The sequence below is a fragment of the Schistocerca piceifrons genome, chromosome 11 (genome assembly GCF_021461385.2).
Source record: "Schistocerca piceifrons isolate TAMUIC-IGC-003096 chromosome 11, iqSchPice1.1, whole genome shotgun sequence".
NCBI lineage: Eukaryota > Metazoa > Arthropoda > Insecta > Orthoptera > Acrididae > Schistocerca > Schistocerca piceifrons.
In genome coordinates, this window is record NC_060148.1 from 50,009,600 (window position 1) to 50,036,723 (window position 27,124).

Genomic DNA, 27,124 nt, shown 5'->3' on the forward strand with positions numbered 1-27,124 from the left:
ATTTAAGAATATTTTTGTCAAAATTATATTGGAACAAATAAGCCCACGGTCACAAATATTAAATTGACCTGGTTTCGACGCTACTATGAGCGTCGTCTTCAGAATTAGACTAACTGTTCTGGAACATGTTAGGTATATAGTACATTAATAAAATTAAAGTCTGTACTGACTCGAAAAGATGCAGTACTTACAAGTCACATATTAAAAAAGATCTGAGCCGGAAAGGCGACGTCACGAACAGTTGTGAGATGGCGAGCCGCTAAGGGCTGCTCGTACTGTGAACAAGGGTTGCAACAAGACCGAGGTGCCCACTTTAGAAAGTCTGGGCAAATAAACATGGTGTTGCTACTAGCGCCATCTAGTAGACGCAGAAACAACTAGGCTACTGAACATTCAAAATTAGACACATGAAATTCTGATGCAGCTGATTCAGGCATAACGTAAGCTTTAATAATAACAGGATGAAGTTACATATTTATCTGCTTTAAATAGAGATACAATTTGTAACGTGAAAAACGTTAGTTATGACATACAAGAAAACAGCAAAGACGTGGCAGGGCCGGCCGTAGTGGCTGAGCGGTTCTAGGCGCTACAGTCTGGAACCGCGTGACCGCAACGGTCGCAGGTTCGAATCCTGCCTCGGGCATGGATGTGTGTGATGTCCTTAGGTTTGGTTTAAGTAGTTCTAAGTTCTAGGGGACTGATGACCTCACCAGTTAAGTCCCATAGTCCTCAGAGCCATATGAACCATTTTTTATGTGACAGGAAAACAACATTTCGGTAAACTGCATGAGGAAATCTGAATCAAAGATCAAGCAATGCCTTTATACAGTCAAAAAAGTTTTTATTTCGCAGCTGCAGCTGTCCGTCGAGAATGAGGCCATCATGACGAGTGAGATGTTTGAAAATCTCCAATTCCTCTAAGACATCTAACCTACGCCCCTTCTTTTCGGTATGCAGAATATTGTTATCGCCTGTGGCTTCAGGCACGTGTCCAGTAATTAAGAGATGGTCGGCAAAGGATGAATTTAGGGGACTGGTGCCGTTCTTTCTCAAAAGATGTTCTTTATATCTGATGGTGAAAGCACGTCCGGTTTGTCCGATATAATAGGAGGAGCATGTATATCGCAGATGATTTTATAAACGCCATAACTTTCTGTAGGGGAGCGAATGGATTTCAAATTATGAATGAAGTTTCTGTTTAGATTATTATTAGTAGAGAAGGCAACATTGCAGTTGTATTTGTTGCGAAGTAGCGTCGAATCTAAGTCAATTTTGACTTAATATTTGTGACCGAGGGCTTATTTGTTCCAATATAATTCTGACACGGTCACTGAACCTTCGCAGCTATGTTCAAAATTTTTGTCAAAGTTTTTTGCCCGTTGCCGTGTCGTTGATGTTGTCTTTGTGGTACTCACTGAGAAGACTGGTTTCATGTAGCTCTCCGTGTTAGCCTATGCCAGCATGCTTACTACAAGCAAAGTCCACTTGAACCTTTTTTCAGCAGTCAGGCCTTGCTCTAGCTTTACAATTTTTTTCCCCCACCCCATTCACACATACACACACACTTCGCTGAATTAGCGAACTGCAAAACCTATAATATCTAAGGGGGTGCCCCATCAACCGACGCCTTGTTTCACTCAGGTTGTGCCATAAATTTATTTATTCCCCAATTCTGTTGAGTATCTCCTCATTGCTTCATCGGTGTATCTGTCTACTCCTCACAAGCGAACCTCCCAATCGCACCCCCCTCAGATTTGGCTATAAGTTGGCACAGTGGTTAGGCCTTGAAAAACTGAACACAGATCAATCGAGAAAACTATGAAAAAAATAATCAAAATATACAACCTGGGTAGTCCATGCGCAAGATAGGCAACATCAAGGATAGTGTGAGGTCAGGAGCGAGTGGTCCTTGGTTCAGGTCTTCCCTCGAGTGAAAAGTTTTCTTACTTTATTTTCGCAAAGTTATGATCTGTCCGTTCGTTCATTGACGTCTCTGTTCACTGTAATAAGTTCAGTGTCTGTGTTTTGCGAACGCACCGCAAAACCGTGCGATTAGCAGACGAAAGGACGTGCCTCTCCAATGGGAACCGAAAACATTTGATCGCAAGGTCATAGGGCAACCGATTCCTCCACAGGAAAACACGTCTGATATATTCTATACGACACTGGTGACGGCATGTGCGTCACATGACAGGAATATGTTGTCGACCCACCTAACTTGTACACTTGGCGAATGGGTAAGAAGTTTATTCTACCTTGCCCGACTTACGTTTTCTTGTGGATGTGATAATCACTCCCAAAAAAGTGGTACCATCGGACGGACGGACAGATAATAATTGCCTGAAAATAAAAAATTAAACTTTTGACTGGAGGGAAGACTTGAACCAAGAAGCTGTAGTTTCGGAACTGCTCACGCTAACCACGGGACCACGGCGCTGCGGAGCTCAGATTATCCTTGATGTTGCCTATCTTGCGCATGGACTACTCAGTTTGTATATTTTGCTTACTTTTTTCATAGTTCCACACAACTTCTTCCTGTTTTCTCGATTGATCTGTGTTCAGTCTTTCAAGGCCTATCCACTGTGCCAACTTATAACTAAATCTGAGGGGGGTGCGATGGGGAGGTTCCCTTGTCAGTATTCTTCTGTAGCACCACATTTGTAAAGCTTCTATTCTTTTCTGTCTGAAATGTTTATCATTAACCTTTCACTGCTGTATGAGGCTACTCTCCAGACAAATACACTACGTGATCAAAAGTGTATGGACACCTGGCTGAAAATGACTTACAAGTTGGTGGCGCCCTCCATCACTAATGCTGGAATTCAATACGGTGTTGGCCCACCCTTAGCCTTGATGAAACTCTCGCAGGCACACGTTCAATCAGGTGCTGGAACGTTTCATGGGGAATGGCAGCCCATTCTTCGCGGAGTGCTGCACTGAGGAGCGGTATCAATGTCGGTCGGTGAGGCCTGGTACGAAGTCGGCGTTCCAAAACATCCCAGAGGTGTTCCATAGGTCAGGACTCTGTGCAGGCCAGTCCATTACAGGGATGTTACTGTCCTCTAACCACTCCGCCACAGGCCATGCATTATGAACGGGTGCTCGATCGTGTTGAAAGATGCAATCGCCATCCACTGCTCAACAGTGGGAAGCAACACGGTGCTTAAGACATCAGTGTAGGCCTGTGCTGTGATAGTGCCACGCAAAACAACAAGGGATGCAAGCCCCTTCCGTGAAAAACACGATCACACCGTAACACCACCGCCTCCGAATTTTACTGTTGGCACTACACACGCTGGCAGATTACGTTTACCAGGCATTCGCCATACCCACACCCTGCCTTCGGTTCGTCACATTGTGTACCGAGATTCGTCACTCCATACAACGTTTTTTCCACTGTTCAATCGCTCCTTACACCAAGCGAGGCGTCGTTTGGCATTTACCAGCGTGATGTGTGGCTTATGAGCAGCCGCTCGACCATGAAATCCAAGTTTTCTCACCTCCCATATAGCTGTCATAGTACTTGCAGTGGATCCTGATGCAGTCTGGAATTCCTGTGTGATGGTCTGGATAGATGTCTGCCTATTACACATTTCGACCCTCTTCAAATGTCGGCGCCGTCTGTCAGTCAACAGACGAGGTCGACCTGTGCGCTTTTGCGGTGTACGTGCCCCTTCCCGTTTCCACTTCACTATCAGATTGTAAACAGTGGACCTAGCGATGTTTAGGAGTGTGGAAATCTCGCGTACAGACGTATGACGCAAGTGACACCCAATCACCTGACCACCTTCGAAGACCGTCAGTACCTCGGAGCGCCCCATTCTGCTCTCTCGTGATGTCTAATGACTACTGAGGTTGCTGACATGGAGTACCTGGCAGTAGGTGGCAGCACAATGCATCTAATATGAAAAAAAAACATATGTTTTTTGGGTATGTCCGGATACTTTTGATCACATAGTGTACCTCGGACAGAGACTTCCTAACATTAACATTTATATTCGATGATAACAAATTTCTCTTATTCAGAAACCCTTTTCTTGCAGTTGACAGTCTGCATTTTATGTGCTATCTACTTCGGCCATGTCAATTCTTTTGCCGCCCCAATAGCAAAACTGATCTGGTACTATTAGTCTCTCATTTCTTAATCTAATTCCCTCAGCATTGTCCAGGTTAATTTGACTGTATTCCATAACCGTCATTTTACTTTTTTATGTTCACCTTACAATCTCTTTTCAAAAGTCTGTGCACTCTGTTCATCTACTACAAGTCCTTCACCGTAACTGCCGGAATTCAAATGTCATAGGCAAATCTCTAAATATTTTGTTTCTTGTCCTTGAACTTTAATCCCCTTTCGAAATTTTTGCTTGGTTTCTTTTACTTTTTGCACAATGTGCAGATTGTGTAATATCAGAGCGAGGCTAAAACCCCACGTCATTCACTTCTCAACTGCTTCTATTTCACGTCCTACTACTCTCCTAACTGCACTCTTGTTTCTGAATGAGACGTAAATAACTTTTTACTCACGATATAGTGCTCCTGATAGCTTCAGAGTTTCAAAGCGCTAATTCCAGTCAACTTACAAGGGGAGGCCGCCAATTGTGAAATTCAGATTCGATTTATACTGCGCATAATAAAAGCTCATGGCCAGAGGTGTATTGTGGCAAAGCACCAAGATGCACTTCTCAGCCGTTGTCGAGAAAATCGACAGTTAAAAGAAACCGTTACGGTGAAATACTCTCTACGATTAATAGTTTTGTACAGCGTCGTGGCGCAGCGGTAAGCGCTCGGGTTCGTAATCCGAAGGTCGCCGGATCGAATCTCGCGCCATGCAACTTTTTTTTTATTATTTGTTTTTTTTTGTAATTCCAATGTGCGCACACACACACACACACACACACACACACACACACACACACACACACACACACACACACACACATAAACTATTAATGAATTGCTTATGCATGTTGGTGAAGGCGGATCGCTCTCCAATTGTACCGCCTCCATTTTTCCGTTTGTTTAACAGGGTGTACCAAATCTCTCACGTACGCACTGATTTTCGACGATGTTATAAGTTGCTAGGGACCGCATCTACCTTCTTTGGAAGTTAGCAGGCAACTACGCTGTCCTTCAAGTGTAACGAGCGAGTAACGGAGTTTATATTTCATACCTGCCACAGCAAATTTGTGTTCGTGGGGTCTCTGTTCTAATTCGAACGTTTGACTTACGCTATAAGTATTCGTTTCGGAATATCTTTTCTACGTCTTCCGTTAACTATACGTGGTAAACATTATGAAGACAATTAATAACATTTGTGAAATACAACTTTGTTTGCGGAAAATAAAATGATGTTCGAAGTATATATATATATATATATGAATTTAAAAAAAAACAAATACCAAAAAAAAAGGTTGCATTGCGCTAGATTCGATCCGACGACGTTCGGATTATCGGATTACGAACCCGAGCGCTTACCGCTGCTCCACGACGCTGTACAAAGCTATTAATCGTAGAGAGTATTTCACCGTAACGGTTTCTTTTAACTGTCGATTTTCTCGACAACGGCTGAGAAGTGCATCTTCGTGCTTTGCCACATGACACCTCTGGCCATGAGCTTTTATTATGCGCAGTATGAATCGAATCTGAATTTCACAACTGGCGGCCTCCCCTTGTTAGTCGAAAGCTTTCTCAAGAAATCCACCTGTGCCACTGATTTACTTCCGTCTTTGTTCAGTTTATCTTCTAAGATAATGTGTAAACTCAGTGTAGGCTCATGTGATCCTACTTTACCTCAAAGATGCCATAGAGATCAGAGTAAGGGAGCCACAACTACATCGTGACAGCGGTTACATCCTTAGCAAGGCGTGGGAACCCGCGGTCACCCGGATTAAGAAGAAAAAGGATATTTCCCAGAGTGTACCGACCTCGGGGGAGGAGGGAAGAGTAACGAGAGCGGCGCCGGCAGACCCCCCTGAACGGTTAGACCTAGGACGGCGGGAGAACGGACGCTGCACCTGGACCGCACCGACTCGTAGGAAGCGTCTGAGGGCGCAGCGGGAGGGGGATTGTCCTACACAGGGTGTTACAAAAAGGTACGGCCAAACTTTCTGGAAACATTCCTCACACACAAATAAAGAAAATATGTTATGTGGACATGTGTCCGGAAACGCTTAATTTCCATATCAGAGCTCATTTTAGTTTCGTCCACCCTACGCTCAATGGAGCACGTTATCGTGATTTCATACGGGATACTCTACCTGTGCTGCTAGAGCATGTGCCTTTACAAGTACGACAGAACGTGTGGTTCATGCACGATGGAGCTCCCGCACATTTCAGTCGAAGTGTTCGTACGCTTCTCGACAACAGAATCGGTGACCGACGGAATGGTAGAGGCGGACCAATTCCGTGGCCTCCACGCTCTCCTGACCTCAACCCTCTTGACTTTCGTTTATGGAGCATTTGAAAGTTCTTGTCTACGCAACCCCGGTACCAAACGTAGAGACTCTTCGTGCTCGTATTGTGGACGGCTGTGATACAATACGCCATTCTCCAGGGCTGCATCAGCGCATCAGGGATTCCGTGGTGGTGGCGGTGGTGGTTAGTGTTTAACGTCCCGTCGACAACGAGGTCATTAGAGACGGAGCGCAAGCTCGGGTTAGGGAAGTATTGGGAAGGAAATCGGCTGTGCACTTGCAAAGGAACCATCCCGGCATTTGCCTGAAACGATTTAGGGAAATCACGGAAAACCTAAATCAGGATGGCCGGAGACGGGATTGAACCGTCGTCCTCCCGAATGCGAGTCCAGTGTGCTAACATCTGCGCCACCTCGCTCGGTCAGGGATTCCGTGCGACAGAGAGTGGATGCATGTATTATCGCTAACGGAGGACATTTTGAATATTTTCTGTAACAAAGTGTTTGAAGTCACGCTGGTACGTTCTGTTGCTGTGTGTTTCCGTTCCATAATTAATGTGATTTGAAGAGAAGTAATAAAATGAGCCCTAACAAGGAAGGTAAGGGTTTCCGGACATATGTCCACATAACATATTTCCTTTCTTTGTGTGTGAGGAATGTTTCCTGAAAGTTTGGCCGTACCTTTTTGTAACACCCTGTATATACCTGGCGCCGGCCCACCGACGGGGTACCCTATTCGAAAGACCGATTCAGAACCACTGCCAAAACCTTTTACGAAAACACACAACAGTCAGATAACGAACTAGTACGAGAACTTGGACACAGGGTGCACTACCTGGCCTCTACCAGATGGCCCGATGATCTACGGGAATAACAAGACTACACATCTTGTGTACATATTTTTATATAATTTTAATTTTAATTTTAATAATTTTAAATTTTTAATTTTAATTCAATTTAATTTTAACCTTAATTTTATTTTATTTTAACTATATTTTAAATCTTATTTTATTATATCTATTTTTTATTTATTTTTTATTATCATTTTTTTATATAAAAAGGTGAATGAATGAGTGTGAGTATGTGTAAACTGTAATATGAATGAGTGTGTACAATGTATATATTGTGTGAATGTGTGAGAGAATGAAAAAAAAGATGAGAAAAAAATGAAAGAAAATAAAAGTAAAAGAAAAACAGAAAAAATTAAAAAATATATATAAAAGAAAAAATAATAAAAAAATAAAAAAGTCTATCATACAGCCAATGTATTTTTAAATCATTTAAAAGCAGAAAAAAACATGACAACCAAAAAGCTATTAACAATTTGTCCATTTTATTTGGACTGTTGAGCTCCATGGCCGTGGATAATGATATTCCACTGTAAAAATACAGCAACCAGCTACTTTTTAAATAAAAAGTCGCTGGTTGCTGTATTTTTACAGTGAAATATCAAAAAGCTATTGTTCTAATGTCATTTTTTTATTATTGAAGGCGTAGCCGCATGACTTGAACTTCTATTTTCAGACTGGGCAATCCTTGATGCCCCAATATATTCCGCAGCGGCACCGCCGGTCAGTACATCAACGCACCTGATGATGGCAACGTGGTCGATTGCCGAAATATTGTGTCCTATGCACACTCGTACCAGGCTGTTCACCCGAGAATTATTCCGTCATAAAATACGCCTGAAGAATTGAAATTGAAGAATCACATCATCGTCATTAGCTAATGACAACACAGTATTGTCCGTCTCCTTTCGTACACGGTGAGTCACTAACTGTTGCCAACAAGAATAACTCCGAAAGTATCATAGGGTGAAAAGTTTGGGGGACAATAGATGCATGGGACAACAGGGACCATAATATGACGCTGTTTTTTTGTTGCCAGGTGCGGTCGCGTCAGAGATATGAAGGTCAATTTTCTTTTTATAATGGGGTGCTATCGTTTGGTACTTATCTTCTGATACTGGCTATCGAGACGAATCCAATGATGTATAACAGTAAGGTCACTGAAGGTCAACGAAGGTCACAAACGCGGCACGAACGCCCATTTACAGAAGGTGTTGGAAGTGAAGACCATTGGTACCAATGCAGTGCTGCAATCTTCTTATCATGGATTGAGTGGTATTCCTTGTCACTTCGGCACTTATCGAAGCACACACTCTGGCAATTCTCTCTCGCATATCTTCACGCGTAGTTGGAACGCCTTTATAAACAATGTCTTTTACGAAACCCCACAAGTAAAAAGCATAAGTGTCAAGTCTGGCGAACGAGCCGGCCACGACACATTTCCTGCGCATCCAGTCCAACGATTGGGAATTGTCTCTGCAACTCATTTTTAGCCATCAGTGAAAAATGTGCCGGACACCCACCGTGTTGATACCACATTCTGTTCCTTGTTCCTAAACGTATTTCTTCCAGTAACAGCCCTAATGTTTCTTGCAGGAATGTGGTGTACTTCCTACCATTGAGGTTTCCTTCGATTAAATAGGGGCCTATAATTCCGTCCTCCAGAATCCCACACCATACATTTACTGACCACGGTTTTTGGTGTGCAACTTTCCGCAGCCAACATGGATTTTCAGTTGCCCAATAATGCATGTTATGCAAACTAACATTTCCATGGTTCGTGAATGTAGCCTCGCGAATAAATAAAATCAAATTAATAAATGTGTTATCCCTCTGAATCTGAAGTTGAGCCAATCGGCAGAATTCAGTGCGACGCATACAATCCGTACCAGTTAATAATTCTTGGTGCAGACTGATATGGTAAGGATGATATTTACGGCGATGCAGAACACCAACAACACTACTCTGGCTCATGCTAGATTCCCTTGCGATTTGACACAAACTAAGACAAGGATCTGGAACCACATTCGTAAGAGTAACAATTTCCGTTTCCTCGTTAGTTATTTTCCTTTGCCGGATATGTTTCCGATGCATTACGGATCCAGTTGTTCTCAATTTATCATACACATATTCAAATGTACGACGTGTAAGGTGAGTACGTTGAGGATAGCTTTCAGCGGATAAGTCTCTCTCTCATTGAATTTCGTTGGCATTCTCCGTAGATGAGAAGCATATCGAGTTATTCTTCGAAGAAATACATCATTCACATTCGCTTGATTCGACTATACTAATCTTACCGTTCCTATTAGTGTTGTATTGCCAACCCGTCGAATTGTGTTTACATGTGAATGGCACGTTAGATGGATACGCCGTATTCGGTGAATATTCACTATTTGCACGATATACGAGAGAAAATTGTCAGAGCATGTGCTTCGATAAGTTCTGAAGTGATAAGGAACACCATTCAATCCATGATAAGAAGATTGCAGCACTGCATTGATACCAATGGTCATTACTTCGAACACCTATAAATGGACGACCATGGCACCTTTTTGACCTTCGTTGACCTTCAAAGACCTTACTGTTACACATCATTGGATTCGTCTCGATAGATGCTATCAGAAAATAAGTGCCAAACTATAGCATCCTATTTAAAAAAAAAACAAACAAACAAAGTTGACCTTCATGTCTCTGGAGCGACCCCACCTAGCAACAAAAAACCAACGTCATATTATGGCCCCCATTGTCCCACGCAACATTTGTCCCACAAACTTTTCAGCTATTATCATACTTTCGGAGTTATTCTAGATGGCTACAGTTAGTGACTCACCCTGTATAATGGATGGTCCGCCTGTCATGAAATATAGTGGTCACGTCCGCATTACATAGGAGCGTCCCAAAACTTTTGACGAGATGGTGTATTCGAGCTTGTCCTTTGTGTATTTGAATCCTATTTCTCCGCACGGAAACTTTTGACGAGACGGTGTATTCGAGCTTGTCCTTTGTGTATTTGAATCCTATTTCTCCGCACGGAAACTTTTGACGAGACGATGTATTCGAGCTTGTCCTTTGTGTATTTGAATCCTATTTCTCCGCACGAAACTTTTGACGAGACGGTGTATTCGAGCTTGTCCTTTGTGTATTTGAATCCTATTTCTGCGCGTGGAGAGCTTACTGGAGGTGTTGCTACTTACTACCAGTTGGAGAATGTGTGGTGACTGTGGTGCACGGTCTAGTCCAGTGCTCGAATCTGAGACTTTTTGAAGGCGTTTACTAGCGGCACGGCACTGATGTTGAATTTAACTCCGTCTCTGGTGTAAAAGCACGGTTGGTGACTCATTTTTAGGCTGCTTCGTGTGACAGTGTAGCGGTCCAGAAGCTTAATTCATGCTCGCGATTTCGCGTTTCTTGGTCAACCTGCGGACCCGAGCGTTGCGTGATTTGTGCTAAGTATCTGCAAGGTGCCTCGCGGTGTGCAGCGGAGAGTACTTTGTGTCCCACTCTCTCTTCCATTCGCGACTGTTTCATGCGAAGAAGAACATTCGATGTACTTCCACAGATTTTTTCGCTACGCTCATTTGGCGAGACATGTTGTTGTGGTCTTCTTTCCCAAGACTGGTTTGATGGAGCTGCCCATGCTACTCTATCCCACGCATGCCTTTCCAACACCGAACAACTATTGCTGCCTAAATGGCTCTGAGCACTATGCGACTTAACTTCCAAGGTAATCAGTCGCCTAGAACTTAGAACTAATTAAACCTAACTAACCTAAGGACATCACACACATCCATGCCCGAGGCAGGATTCGAACCTGCGAACGTAGCGGTCGCTCGGCTCCAGACTGCAGCGCCTAGAACCGCACGGCCACTCCGGCCGGCCAAGGGCTGCCTAAATCCTTCTGAATCTGCGTACTGCATTCACCTCTTTGTTTCTCTCTGCAATCCCCTACCCCACACTTCCCTCCAGTACTAAACTGGTGATCCCTTGATGTCTCAGAATGTGCGCAACTAACCAATCAATTCTTCTAGTCAAGTAGTAGCATAAACTTCCTTCCAACCCAATTCTGTTCACTACCTTCTCATTAGTTACGTGATCCGCCCACCTAAATTTCAGCATTCTTCTGTAGCACCACATTTCAAAAGCTTCTATTCTCTTCTCGCCTGAACTATTAACCATTTACGTTTCACTTAAAAAAATTGTTCAAATGGCTCTGAGCACTATGGGACTAAACACCTTAGGTCATCAGTCCCCTAGAACTTACAACTATTTAAACCTAACCAACCTAAGGACATCACACACATCCATGCCCGAAGGAGGATTCGAACCTGCGACCGTAGCAGTCCCGCGGTTCCGAACTGCAGCGCCTAGAACCGCACGGCCACCGCGGCACGGCCGTTTCACTTCAATACATGGCTACACTCCAGACAGATAGCTTCAGAAAAGACTTCCAAACACTTAAATCCATATTAGAGCTTAAAAAAATTTTTTCTTCCTAAATGCTTTTGCTGCCGTTGCCCGTCTCCATTTTACATCCTCTCTACTTTGGCCATCATCAGTTATTTTCCTGCTCAAGTAGCAAAACTCATCTACTACTTTAAGCGTCTCGTTTCCTAATCTGACTCTCTTCACATCACCTGATTTAATTCGACTACACTCCATTACCCTTGTTTTGCTTTTGGCAATGTTCATCTTGCATCCTCCTTTCAAGACACTTTGCATTCCGTTCAACTGCTCTTCCAAGTCCTTTGCTGTTTCTGATAAAATTAAAATGCCATCGGCAATCCTCAAGAGTTTTTATTTCTTCTCGCTGAACTTTAATCTTTTCACCAAATTTTTCTTTGGTTTTATTTACTGTTTGTTCAATGTACAAACTGAATAATATCGGGGAGAGTCTACGAACTTGTCTCACTCCCTTTTCAACCACTGTTTCCCTTTCATACCCCTCGACTGTTGTGACTGGTGTCTGGTTTCTGTACAAGTTGTAAATATCTCCCTGTACGTTAAGTCTGCTACCTTTAGAATTTCAAAGAGTCTATTCCAGTCAAAAGCCAAAAGCTTTCTCTAAGCCTAAAAATGCTATAAACATTGGTTTTCCTTTCCTTAACCTATCTTTTAATATAAGTCTTGAATGTTCCTATACTTTTCCAGAATGCAAACTGATCTTCCTCGAGGTCAGCTTTCACCAGTTTTTCCATTCTTCTGTGAACAATTAGTTTCGTATTTTGCGAATATAACTTATTAAAGTGATAGTTCGATAATACGCAAACCTCTCAGCACCTGCTTTCTTGCGAATTGGAATTATTAAGTTCTTCTTTAAGTCTATGGGTACTTTGCCTGTACCATACATCGTGAGTTTTATCATGGTTGCCTCTCCCGAGGCTGTCAGTAGCACTGGTGAAATGTCGTCGACTCCCACAGTCCTGCCGGCCGCTGTGGCCGAGCGATTCCAGGCGTTTCAGTCCGGAACCGCGCTGCTGATACGGTGTCAGGTTCGAATCCTGCCTCGGGCATGGATGTGTGTGATGTCTTTAGGTTAGTTAGGTTTAAGCAGTTGTAAGTCTAGCAGACTGATGACCTCAGATGTTAAGTCCCATAGTGCTCAGAGCCATTTGAACCATTTGAACTGAGAGTCCTGTTTCGACTTTCAGTGCTCTGTCGAATTCTTCTCGCAGTATTGTGTAACTCCCATCTCATCTTCATCTACGTCGTGTTCCGTTTCTAAAACATTGCCTTCGTGTTAATCTCCCTTGTATAGAACCTCTATAAACTCCTTCCTCGTCTCTGCTTTCCCTTCCTTGCTTAAGACTGGTTTTCCAACTGCACTCTTGTTATTCATGCATTTCAAAATACCTACGGGTGTACTGCCGGTCTACAGTGTCCAACGGGCACAATATTTCGGCGATCATACATGTCGCCATCATCAGGTGAACTGACGGACTGAGCTCCTGTGAACGTGCCGGCACGGAGATCCGTACGCTATGGCTGCTCAGGTGGGTTCGGTCGCGGCGGCGGCCGATTTAAATACCCTCCGCCCGCGGCGCGCTCCCTCCGCCGTCCGCGCCCCGCGCCACGGTCGCGCGGTGGAACAGATTGCGACGGTGTCTGAGATGACGTCGGAGTGCTGGCTCTGTCCGCCGTGGTCGTCACAACTATACGTTTGCTCGATTTACTCTCGATTAACCCAATCGCTGGTTCCCAAGCCTTGCTAAGATTATAGCCACAGTCACGGTTTATGAGGTCGTCATTGGTGCGAATTTCGATGGCCTCTCTAACAACGCTGTCCCAGTATCTCGACGTCTGTGCCAGAATCCTCCTGCGTTCATATTCCATAGTGTGATTTTCCGACAAACAATGGTCAGCGACCGCCGACTTGCTCGGATACGTCAGTCGAGTGTGCCTCTGGTGTTCACGGCATCGATCCTCGACGGTACGCATCGTCTGACCGATATACGACTTGCCACACTGACACGGAATCTGGTACACGCCGGCCTTCCTCAAACCGAGGTCATCTTTGGCGTTCCCCACCAGTGCACGAGTTTTATTTGGAGGACAAAACACAGTTCCGACCCGGTGTTTCTTCAAAATGCTGGCGATTTTCCCCGAGAGTGCGCCTGTATATGGAATAAACGCAGTGCCTACCTCCTCCCACGTGATTTCATCCATCTCCACAGGTTGTGCTGTAGTGGTTGGGCGGAGAGCACGTTGAATCTGACACTCTGAGTACCAATTTTTTCGAAATACACTTCTCAGATGTTCTAATTCCTGGGGTAGACTCTCAGCGTCAGAGATAGTGCGCGCCGTATGTACTAGAGTTTTAAGTACTCCATTCCTCTGTGAGGGGTGGTGGCAGCTGTCTGCGTGCAAATACAGATCACTGTGCGTTGTCTTCCGATACACGCCATGACCTAAGGTGCCGTCAGCCTTTCTCTTGACCAAGACGTCAAGGAAAGGTAATTTACCCTCCGTTTCAGTCTCCATAGTGAATTTGATTTTGGGGTGTATGGTTTAGATGTGTAAGGAAGTCAAGGGGTTTATCCATACCAACGGAAAAAGTAAGTAGGTTTCCATTCGGATGACGACAGGGCTTCCTCCTCGAAGTTCTCCATGTACAAATTCGCTACCACCGGTGAGAATGGGCTACCCATGGCGACTCCCTCCGTTTGTTCACAAGAGCTCAGTCCGTCAGTTCACCTGATGATGGCGACATGTATGATCGCCGAAATATTGTGTCCGTTGGACACCCGTGCATATTTTGACTATCAAATACGCCGGGAGAAACTCAAGAATCACTTCATGCATTTGTTCCTCTTTCCTCCAAAGGCCTATTTCATTTTCCTTCCTCTAGTGAAATACGCTTCGAAATCCTTCCATTCCCGCTTAGCCATTTTGCGCTTCTTGTCAATCTCATTTTTAGACGTTTTTATTTCCTTTCGACAACTTCATTTGCTGCAGTTTTATATTTTCTCCTTTCATTAATTACATTCAATATGTCCTGTGTTATCCAAGGATTTCTATTAGGCTTCATCTTTTACCTGCTTTGTCCTCTGCTATCTTCAGTATTTCATCTCTCACAGTCACCCATTCGTTTTCTGCTGTATTCATTTCCCCCGTTCTAGTCAGTAGTTGCCTAACTCTCCCTTTGAACTCTCAGCAACCTCTGGATCTTTCAGGTTATTCAGGTCACATCACCTTAAATTCCTACATATTTGCAAATTCTTCAGTTTTAATCTACAGCCCATAGCTATCACATTACGGTTCGACTCCACATCTTCAGCTGGAAACGTCTTACGATTTAAAATATGGTTCTGAAATGTCTGTTTTACCATTATATAGTCAAATTGAAACCTTCCAGTGCCTCCAGTTCTATTCCACATATATAACCTTCCTTGACGATTCTTAAAGCAATTTGATGATTAATTTATGCTCTGTGCAATGTTCCACGAGGCAGCTTCCTCTTTCATTCCTTTCCCCCAGATCGTATACAGCTACAGCTTTTGCTTTTCTTCCTTTTCCTACTATCGAATTCCTGTCCCCTATAACTCTTAAATTTTCGTCTTCCATAACTATCTAATGAACTAATGTGGTGGGTGTTGGCTGTCTTGGCTATAATAATGCGTTCACTATGTTCTTCATAGTAGCTTTCCCACATTTCTATGTCCTTACCAATTATTTAACCTAATCCTACATCACTCCTATTTGATTCTGATTTTATAATGCTGTATTGATCCGACCTGAAGTCCTGTTCCTCCTGCCACCGAACTTCACTAATTCTCACTGTATTTAACTTCACACCTATCCATTTCTCTTTTTAAATTTTCTAACCCACCTGTGCGATTACATGATCTAAAGCACCACATTTACATCTACAGAACGCCAGTTTTGTTTCTTCTGATGAGTAGTCCCTGCCTGGAGATCCGAATGGGGGACAGTTTTACCTCAGAAGTATTTTACCCAAGAGGATCATTTAACCATACGGTAAAGCTGCACGCCCTCGGACAGAATTATGGCTGTAGTTTCCCCTTGCTTTCAGCCGTTCGCAGTACCAGCACAGCAAGACCATTTTGGTTAGTGTTACAAGGCCAGATCAGTCAATCACCCAGAGTGTTGCCCCTGCAACTGCTGTAAAGGCTGCTGCCCCTCTTCAGGAACCACACGTTCATCTGGTCTCTCAACTGATACCCTTCTATTGTGATTGCACCTGCGCTACGGCTGTGTGTATTGCTGAGACACGCAAGCCACCCCACAAACGGCAAGGTGCATGGTTCATAGGGGGGTGGTCGCGAAACATACATGGGGGAAAAAATAGTTTGTTACCCAGTCAGTTTGTCCCACATACATTTCGCGATTCCTCCACGAACCATGGACCGAGACATATGTGGGAAAAAAGTAATATGTTGCACAATTAGTTTTCTGACAGACACTCCCTGAATTTCGACAGTAAACTTTTCTGTGGCAGCATGTAGCATATGCCACCGGAGTTTGTTGATCATCTCTGTACCGCACTAGCGTTCACTAAAAAAAAAAAAAAAAAAAAAAAAAAAAAAAAAAAACCGCGATGAAATGCAAATGCATTGTTCCTCGTTGTCTACGCCTTCTGTTAATCCAACCTAGTAAGGGGGCCAGACTGATGGGCAGTCTGTTATAGTAAACGGCTAATACGGTGCATGATCTCAGTTGCAGGCTGCTTATCTAACGACTTCCAGGAACAACAAGAATTTGATTTTCACTATTTCAAATAATTAATGCCCGAAATCAAAAAATTTAAAATGTTGTCGTAATCTGCTCACTAAGCGGTATAATTCTATATCACACGTTTAACACATTAAGGAAAAAATTATAGTTGGAAACTGTGTGAATGTCTTGAGGCAGTGTAACTCATGGCGCGCAATTTACCCAGACTATATTCATCCATCACAGCCTATGAGAATGTGAGCACTTAGTGACTCCCAACAAACTTTAAATATAAATTCAGATAGTTTCTAAACTTTCTCTGCCTTACGTGCTTAACGTCAAATATTTTATTAACTCATTCATATAGAAATAATAGGAGGTCTGAAGCTGTTTCACACGTGATACTTCGATTCTTTAAGGAATCAGGAGTGGGAGGGGTTTACTGGTACTCATGGGTCGGTCGAACAAGTGTCTTGTAAGCCGCTCCTTTCGTGGATGAGTTACATTTTCTTAAGATACTTCCAACGAATCTCTGTCTGGCATCTGATTTTCCTGCTATTTGTATCGTGTGGACGTTCGAATCCAGGCCGCTCCATGCGATCACTCCTAGCTACGGTATGGTAGGTAGTTACTGTTTGTGGTTACTTGCCAACAACAGCATAATGGGACACCATGGATCCCTTCGCCTATTTACGCAAAGTACGTTCCGTTTATCTACGGTCAGGTTCAATATCCAGTCGCTGAACCAATAGCCGACCCCCTGCAGATCTTCCTACGTTTCGTTGCAGCCCTTCTGGCGTCGCTACCCCAGTGTAAACAACAGCGTAGACCCTGATTAGCCTCACGGAGCTTCAGACGCTACTCACTAAGTCATTTATGCACGCGATAATTCGAAAGTCATGTCCTATTGGATAAATAGGATGAACCAGAACTCCCTCAACAAACTTTTGGAGGTGGCAGTAAGTACAAAAACAAAAAAAAAAAAAACAAAAAAATACCTTCAAAAGTATCCGGACACCTGGCTGACTTACAAGTTCGTGGTGCCCTCCACCGGTAATATTAGAATTCAGTATGCCTTGATGACAGCTTCCACTCCCTCAGACATGTGTTCAATCAGGTGCTGAAACGCTTCTTGGGGAATGGCAGCCCGTTCTTCACGGAGTGCTGCACTGAGGAGAAGTATCGATGTCGGTCGGTGATGCCAGGCGCACAGTCGGCATTCCAAAACATCCCAAAGGTGTGCTACAGGATTCAGGTCAGGACTCTGTTCAGGCCAGTCCATTATAGGGATGTTGTCGTGTAACCACTCCGACACAGGCCGTGCATTATGAACAGGTGCCCGATCGTTTTCAAAGATTCAGTCGCAATACCCGAATTGCTTTTCAACAGTTGGAAGCAACAAGGTGCTTAAAACATCAGTGTAGGCCTGGCCTGTGATAGTGCCACGCAAAATAGCAACGGGTGTAAGACCCTTTCATGAAAAACACGACCACACCATAACACCACCGCCTCCGAATTTTGCTGTTGGCACTACACATGCTGGCAGATGACGTTCACCCGTCATTCGCCGTACCCAGATCCTACCAGCGGATCGCCACATTGTGTACCGTGATTCGTCAGTCCACAGAACGTTTCTCCACTGTTTAATCGTCCAGTGTTTCCGCTCCTTACACCAAGCAATGCTTACTTTGGCATTTACCAGCGTGATGTGTGGCTTATGAGCAGCCACTCGACCATGAAATCCAAATTTTCTCGCCTCCCGCCTAACTGTCATAGTGCTTGTAGTGGATCCTGATGTAGTTTGGAATTCCCCTGTGATGAAAGATGACTAACTGAAACCCTCAGCTGCCGACAGGTGTTGTTGATATACCTCGATGTCGACAGCTGAAAATGTGTGCCCCGACCGGGACTCGAACCCGGGATCTCCTGCTTACATGGCAGACGCTCTATCCATCTGAGCCGCCGAGGACACAGATGAATAGCGCGACTGCAGGGACTTATCCCTCGCACGCTTCCCGTGAGACTCACATCCCCAACTGTCCACAATTCTACATATGTATTGTATCTTATAGACATTTGCCCATCCACTCATTACTCGCGCACGCTTTGGCGACTCCCGTAAGAGTTTGGGCAACCTGTGCGCATTCGCACAAACTAAGGTCAATGGCTGGGTAGCCTTTAACTATATATATGAAGACAGTAACTGTTCTCGAAAGAAGCGTGCAAGGGATAAGTCCCCGCAGTCGCACTATTCATCTGTGTCCTCGGTGGTTCAGATGGATAGAGCGTCTGCCATGTAAGCAGGAGATCCCGGGTTCGAGTCCCGGTCGGGGCACACATTTTCAGCTGTCGACATCGAGGTATATCAACAACACCTGTCGGCAGCTGAGGGTTTCAGTTAGTCATCATTTATTCCACGGAAAAGCTGCACGGTCATCAACAGTATTCTGTTCTTTCGAGAACAGTTACTGTCTTCATATATCCCGTGTGATGGTCTGGATACATGTCTGCCTATTCCACATTACGACCCTCTTCAACTGTCGGCGGTCTCTGCCAGTCAACAGACGAGGTAGGCCTGTACGCTTTTGTGCTGCCGGCCGGGGTGGCCGAGCGGTTCTCGGCGCTACAATCTGCAACCACGCGACCTCTACGGTCGCGGTTTCGAATCCTGCCTCGGGCATGGATGTCTGTGATGTTGATTAGGTTTAAGTAGTTATAAGGTCTAGGGGACTGATGACTTCAGATGTTAAGTCCCATAGTCCTCAGAGCCATTTGAACCAATTTGCTTTTGTGCTGTACGTGTCCCTTCACGTTTCCACTTCACTGTCACATCGGAAACAGTGGACCTAGGGATGTTCAGGAGAGTAGAAATCTCGTGTACAGACGTATGACACACGTGACACCGAATCACCTGACCACGTTCGAAGTCCGTGAGTTCCGCGGAGCGCCCCATTCTGCTCCCTCACGATGGTATGGAGTACCTGGCAGTAAGTGGCAGCACAGTGCACCTAATATGAAGAACGTATGGTTTTTGGGGTGTCCGGATACTGTTGATCACATAGTGTAGCTTAACAACTGCAAGTCAGTTTCACAATACAGTAAGACTTTCAATTAAGTTATTACAGTCATTCTCCTCAGTCACGTTCCGCCTTCCAATTCCAAGTCGTTTTTATTTGAACAAATTCTAAATGTGTCTCAGTCAAAAATCTTGCATTTTCGCTTTCGAAACTGTAGTAGTGCAGAGAGCAGGAAAAAAAAAGAAAAAAAAGTGGTTCAAATGGCTCTGAGCACTAAGGGACTTAACATCTGAGGTCATCAGTCCCCTACAACTTAGAACAACTTAAACCTAACTAACCTAAGGACATCACACACATCCATGCCCGAGGCAGGATTCGAACCTGCGACCGTAGCGGTCGCGCGGTTCCAGACTGAAGTGCCTAGAACCGCTCGGCCACATCGGCCGGCCAGAGAGCAGAACAGTGCATTACTCAAGACGACAACAATACGAGTGTTTTCGCACAGGGATCACTTTTGTACTTATTCAGTTTTACAGGACCTTAGTAAGATCGAGTAGATCTGAACGTACTTACCTCTTATTTGTCATTATCACGAACAGGTTTTCATTAGTTTGCGTTTATGGGTATTGCCTTCTTGCTAGTAGACAGACTGTTCAAAACTGGGTAGGGTAAATATACAGATATACGTAATTAGACACGCAGTCAGCACACCACTTGATATAACTGTTCTTCGTGAGACATGAAGATCACACCTTACTTTAGATGTAAACGTTACGGTGTCACAGGAGATTCCTGAGATTATTCTGAAAAATTGTCAACTGTTTTTGTGTATTTGCCTGGTGCTCCAGTAATCTGAATCATCCGACATAATAGCTCCACGCGAGCATAGGGTCGGAAATTGTCTTTGCTGTACCGGAGATCTTCACCAAAGCGATCGCCAACCCTTCGGGCACCTCAGCCACGCGTGCAGCCTACACTGCCCCTGCACACATCAGCGTCGCGTACTAGCCCCGTCGCAGTAACAGACGGACACTACACAGACACACAAACGTGACTAGGAAATAGTGCCGCGAGAATTCCGTCACCTTCCGCCATATAGGTCGGCGCTAGAGCTGCACAGGTCAAGTCTTCCACTTTCGACAGTCTCTCCTAACCTCTGGGCGAGTGCTACACACCCCATCGTCTTAAGATGCTGTCGAAGCCCATCATAGGAACCGACGCCGGGTTTATACAGCACTCGTCGTTGTCTCCCTTGGTGCAATCGGACTGCATGCAGGACAGACTTTTATGTTCCTGTGCTAATCTCCATCTACATCATACTCTGCAAGTCACCTAATGGTGTGTGGCGGAGAGTACCACAGAGTACCACAACGTGATCCGTCCAACCCTGTTCCACTCGGGAATAGTGCGTGGGAAGAATGATTGTCGGTAAGCCTCTGTATTGGCTCTAATTTCTCGAATTTCCTCCTCGTGGAGATGTATGTTTCCTACTGAAAAGTGCTGTCCCGAAATTTCAATAGTAACTGTTACCGTGATGCCTAAGGTCTCTCTTGTAACGTCTGCCAGTGGAGATTGTTTAGCATCTCCGTAACGCTCTCCCGCCATCTAAACGATCCCGTGACGAAACGCTCAGTTCTTCGTTCGATCTTCTCTATCTCCTCTATCAGTCCTGATAGGGGTCCCAGAGGGATGAACAGTACTCAAGAATCGGGCAAACAAGCGCCTTATAAGCCACTTCTTTCGTGGATGATTTACATTTTCTTAAGATTCTTCCGATGAATCAGAGTCTGGTGTCTGTTTTTCCCACTATCTGTTTTATATGGTCACTGCATTTAAGGTCTGGTCTAGATAGTTACGCCTAGATAGTTACTCCTAGATATTTTACGGAAGACGCTGTCTCCAGCTGTTTGTCATGAACAGTGAAGTTGAACAGTAGTGGATTTCTTTTCCTACGTATGCGAAATATGCTACATTTATTTACGTTCATTGTCAACTGCCAGAGCCTGCACCATTCATCAATTCTCTGCAGGTTGTTCTGGAAGTCCTGACTATCTTCTAGCTTTGATACTTTGGTATAGACATGTGCATCATCTGCAAATAGCCTTAAAGGGCATCCGACGCTTTCTACTAGATATCGTAAACAGCAACGTTCTCATCACATTTTCCTGTGGTACTCCGGATATTACCTTTACATATGTCGATTTTGTTCCGTTAAGAGCGAGGTGTTGAGTTCTCTCGGCAAGAAAGTCTTGAACCCAATCGCAAGTCCGCTCCGATACTCTGTAAGCTCGTATTTTTTTCATTAAACGGCAATGTGGGACGGTGTCAAATAGTAAGTAGGCTGTTTAGGTTTTTATGTTGGTAACGCCACGTAGCGCTCTGTATGAAAATCACTGACTGTGCTGTGTGCAGTCTGTGGCTGGTTGGCATTGTTGTAATATTCGCTAGTGTAGTGTTGGGCAGTTGGATGTGAACAGCGCATAGCGCTGCGCAGTTGGAGGTGAGCCGCCAGCAGTGGTGGATGTGGGGAGAGAGATGGCAGATATTTAAGAGCGGACGATCTGGGTGTCTGTCCGTCAGAAAATAGAAATCTGTAAGACTGGATGTCATGAACTGATGTGTGTATATATATATATATATATATATATATATATATATATATATATATATATATATATATATATATATATATATAATGACTTTTGAACACTATTAAGGTAAATACATTGTTTGTTCTCTACCAAAATCTTTCATTTGATAACTGTGCCTATCAGTAGTTACTGCCTTCAGTAGTTAGAATCTTTTATTTAGCTGGCAGTATTGGCTCTCGCTGTACTGCGGTAGAAACAAAGATTTTTGTGAGGCACGTGATTCATGGAAGGTATAGGTTACTGTTAGTCATGGCCATTCTTTTGTGGGGATTATTGAAAGCCAGATTTCGTTGCGCTAATAATATTGTGTGTCAGTTTAGTGTTGATCAGAATAAGTAAAGAGCGAAATGTCTGAGTGCGTTCTATTTTGCTCAGCTGTTTGAAAATCAAATAACGTAGAGGTTTATCAGCACAGTCATTAATAATTGTTCAAAGGGGACGTTTCAAAATGTCTTACTGAAATCAAGAAACACGGCATCAACTTGAACGCCATTGTCCGAGTTTCGCAGGATCTCTGTTTGCGGAATCCATGTTGATTTTTACAGACATGTTCACTTTCCAAATACGCCATAATTCTAGAGCATAAAATACACTCCTGGAAATTGAAATAAGAACACCGTGAATTCATTGTCCCAGGAAGGGGAAACTTTATTGACACATTCCTGGGGTCAGATACATCACATGATCACACTGACAGAACCACAGGCACATAGACACAGGCAACAGAGCATGAACAATGTCGGCACTAGTACAGTGTATATCCACCTTTCGCAGCAATGCAGGCTGCTATTCTCAAATGGAGACGATCGTAGAGATGCTGGATGTAGTCCTGTGGAACGGCTTGCCATGCCATTTCCACCTGGCGCCTCAGTTGGACCAGCGTTCGTGCTGGACGTGCAGACCGCGTGAGACGACGCTTCATCCAGTCCCAAACATGCTCAATGGGGGACAGATCCGGAGATCTTGCTGGCCAGGGTAGTTGACTTACACCTTCTAGAGCACGTTGGGTGGCACGGGATACATGCGGACGTGCATTGTCCTGTTGGAACAGCAAGTTCCCTTGCCGGTCTAGGAATGGTAGAACGATGGGTTCGATGACGGTTTGGATGTACCGTGCACTATCCAGTGTCCCCTCGACGATCACCAGTGGTGTACGGCCAGTGTAGGAGATCGCTCCCCACACCATGATGCCGGGTGTTGGCCCTGTGTGCCTCGGTCGTATGCAGTCCTGATTGTGGCGCTCACCTGCACGGCGCCAAACACGCATACGACCATCATTGGCACCAAGGCAGAAGCGACTCTCATCGCTGAAGACGACACGTCTCCATTCGTCCCTCCATTCACGCCTGTCGCGACACTACTGGAGGCGGGCTGCACGATGTTGGGGCGTGAGCGGAAGACGGCCTAACGGTGTGCGGGACCGTAGCCCAGCTTCATGGAGACGGTTGCGAATGGTCCTCGCCGATACCCCAGGAGCAACAGTGTCCCTAATTTGCTGGGAAGTGGCGGTGCGGTCCCCTACGGCACTGCGTAGGATCCTACGGTCTTGGCGTGCATCCGTGCGTCGCTGCGGTCCGGTCCCAGGTCGACGGGCACGTGCACCTTCCGCCGACCACTGGCGACAACATCGATGTACTGTGGAGACCTCACGCCCCACGTGTTGAGCAATTCGGCGGTACGTCCACCCGGCCTCCCGCATGCCCACTATACGCCCTCGCTCAAAGTCCGTCAACTGCACATACGGTTCACGTCCACGCTGTCGCGGCATGCTACCAGTGTTAAAGACTGCGATGGAGCTCCGTATGCCACGGCAAACTGGCTGACACTGACGGCGGCGGTGCACAAATGCTGCGCAGCTAGCGCCATTCGACGGCCAACACCGCGGTTCCTGGTGTGTCCGCTGTGCCGTGCGTGTGATCATCGCTTGTACAGCCCTCTCGCAGTGTCCGGAGCAAGTATGGTGGGTCTGACACACCGGTGTCAATGTGTTCTTTTTTCCATTTCCAGGAGTGTATGTTCCATAATTCTACAATAGATTGACGTCAATGATATAGGTCTACAATTGTGTTGATCTTACGGCCTTTCTTAAAAACAGGAATGACTGGCGTTTTTTTCCAGTCGTTAGACATATTTCAGTAGCTCAAGTGAAGCACGATAACTTACTGCTAGGAGGGGAGCAAGTTCTTTCACATAATAGTATTCAGGATAGCTTCACCGGACTTAGAACATTTTCTATACCAGCGTATTTGTCAGATTATGGCATTACCATGCTGTCAAGTCTTGTAAGGTGGCATGGTCTCCTGACCTTCATTTCTTACATATTCCGACCTCATCATCGTATTCTGCGTATCAAGACGTTTCATTTGAGACCAAACTCGATAGGGTAGAGTCAATTTTACATATTTCCATTTAATCGATATGCAAATCCAATAAATAAATAGCAAGTGTGCACCGAGATTAAAAAGTCGAGGCTGGCGTATAAAAACATTCAAGACACGACGACCACAGGAGTTTTTGTTCGGCGGAGGCAACCAGCCCGCTGGAAAGTCCGTAGCAGGGTGAGTTAGCACGAAGCTGCGCCAGCCGGCCGTCTGCCAAGGGACCAAAACAGTTTTCGCCAGAGAAAAGGGATAATAGCCTGTATGTTCACCTTAAACGCTAAACCCACTGTATTGTTTGGGAGAGCCCCGGCATACGCATTTTTTTGACAGACCTAGTTCACAGTTTCAGATTTCTCACAAGTGGACAGTAAACGCCTAATACAGATGCTATACATTTCTGGATTGATCGGCTTAGCCATTCTCCCATTTGTAAGAGTAATGCTGATTGGTGGACTATTTCTGACGCAATGAGCCGGAGGAATGAAGGGATGATATGCCCTTTCGCTTTTTGCTCTGAGGGAAGTCGTTCCGGTGATATTCTTGTAGCGGGAACACGTAGCGTGTGCGATTGCGCTCGTGTGTGTATGCAGAGAGCGAGGAACAAAGTCTCTGCTCAGTACTGCTCTGAGAGAGCACCTCTGTCGCTAGTGAATCGGAGTGATGCACTATATTGAGTTGCTCGCGATTAAGCGTTTGTTCACTGTATTGACCACAATACGTAATGTGCGGTGTGAACATAAAAGGTAACCTCCCATTCCGAAAAGAACCCGGAAATTTGTGTATCACTTTATAAATAAAAGTTTCACTTGACTTTCTTAAATTTTGCAATAAATAGTATTTTCCGTTCGTTTAATGTTTTTCTTGCACCAACTTTCAATACTCCACACCCAAGTATCCCACTCGTTACATAAGAAAATAATATATTTTTGTGTCTTTTCCGTTCAGCGGACGACTCCAGAAGATATTTACTGCTGAAAGTTTTTCAGGGATTTCTTTTTGGTACGTTAGGAGCGTCCGTCTGATTTCTGTAATAGTGTGGGGTGGAAATTGCTTCTTGCAGGAGCCAAAGTGTACTTGTCAGATCAATACGTTGTGCAGCTCGTCAACGTAACACCCACATACTGACAGTCTTCATACCTGTAAGAAAATACAATTACAATTTTGTTGTTATTGGGGAAACAGACGTTTCTTTCCTTGCTCAATGAACTTTTGCAAATTTTGATCACTAATTTTGCTGTGTCGGCGTGAGCGACATACCAGCCTCATTTCGAATTCTAGAGTCGCTTCGTGACCGCTGCACCGTAGTCGAGCAAAATACAGAGTACGGGTACATTTGTCCAGCACACCAATGCGGCTGGAGTTCGGCATATGGTTGAGATAGGGCGGGCTGTTACCTCACCTGGAAGAGCTCGCCGAACAAGATGACGGCGCCGCCGCCCTCCAGCGGCTCGCCGTGCTCGCTGATGATGGTGCACAGCTCCAGCATCTCCTTGTGCACCTGCGATGACGCCTTCTTGCCTCGCAGCTCCGTCTTGGACCCAGCCTTCGGCCTGAGGACAGCACATTCGTCTTAAGGAAAAGTACGATACCTCTTGACCCTGCTTACTGGCAGGTCATCTAGACTAGTATGGCTCTGAGCACTATGGGACTTAACATCTGTGGTCATCAGTCCCCTAGAACTGAGAACTACTTAAACCTAACTAACCTAAGGACATCACACACATCCATGTCAGAAGCAGGATTAGAACCTGCGACCGTAGCCGTCACGCGGCTCCAGACTGAAGCGCCTAGAACCGCACGGTCACACCGGCCGGCGTCTAGAGTAGTACTCCATGAGGAAATAATTACAGCGAAATAGCTCCACAGTCGTGTTAATGAACATCAAGTCACTTGTTACTAGCTGCTCATCAACACTACTGGCCATTAAAATTGCTACACCACGAAGATGACGTGCTACACACGTGAATTTTAACCTACAGGAAGAAGATGATGTGATATGCAAATGATTAGCTTTTCAGAGCATTCACACAAGGTTAGCGCCGGTGGCGACACCTACAACATGCTGACATGAGGAAAGTTTCCAACCGATTTCTCATACACAAATAGCAGTTGACTGGCGTTGCCTGGTGAAACGTTGTTGTGATGCCTCGTGTAAGGAGGAGAAATGCGTACCATCACGTTTCCGACTTTGATAAAGGTCGGATTGTAGCCTATCGCTATTGCGGTTTACCGTATCGGAACATTGCTGCTCGCGTTGGTCGAGATCCAATGACAGTTACCCTAATATGGAATCGGTGGCTTCAGGAGGGTAATACGGAACGCTGTGCTGGATCCCGACAGCCTCGTATCACTAGCAGTCGAGATGACATGCATCTTATCCGCACGGCTGTAACGGATCGTGCAGCCACGTCTCGATCCCTGAGTCAACAGATGGGGACGTTTGCAAGACGACAACCATCTGCACGAACAGTTCGACGACGTTTGCAGCAGCACGGACTATCAGCTTGGAGACCGTAGCTGCGGTTACCCTTGACGCTGCATCACAGACAGGAGCACCTGCGATGGTGTACTCAACGACGAACCTGGCGCACTAATGGCAAAACGTCATTTTTTCGCATGAATCCAGGTTCTGTTTACAGCA

General features: G+C 45.0%; 1 protein-coding gene and 1 non-coding gene across 2 annotated transcripts in view; one reads left to right on the forward strand and one right to left on the reverse strand.

Annotated features, from left to right (window-relative positions):
• Window positions 1-27,124, reverse strand: part of LOC124720402 (actin-binding Rho-activating protein-like) — a 193,365-nt gene that overhangs the window by 39,189 nt on the left and 127,052 nt on the right. The window contains exon 3 of the mRNA XM_047245740.1: window positions 25,883-26,033. Coding sequence (XP_047101696.1) covers window positions 25,883-26,033 — 151 coding nt within the window. The remainder of the gene's footprint in view (window positions 1-25,882; window positions 26,034-27,124) is intronic.
• Trnat-ugu lies at window positions 18,696-18,769 on the forward strand. The gene has a single exon. It is a non-coding gene; the product is annotated as a tRNA-Thr (tRNA).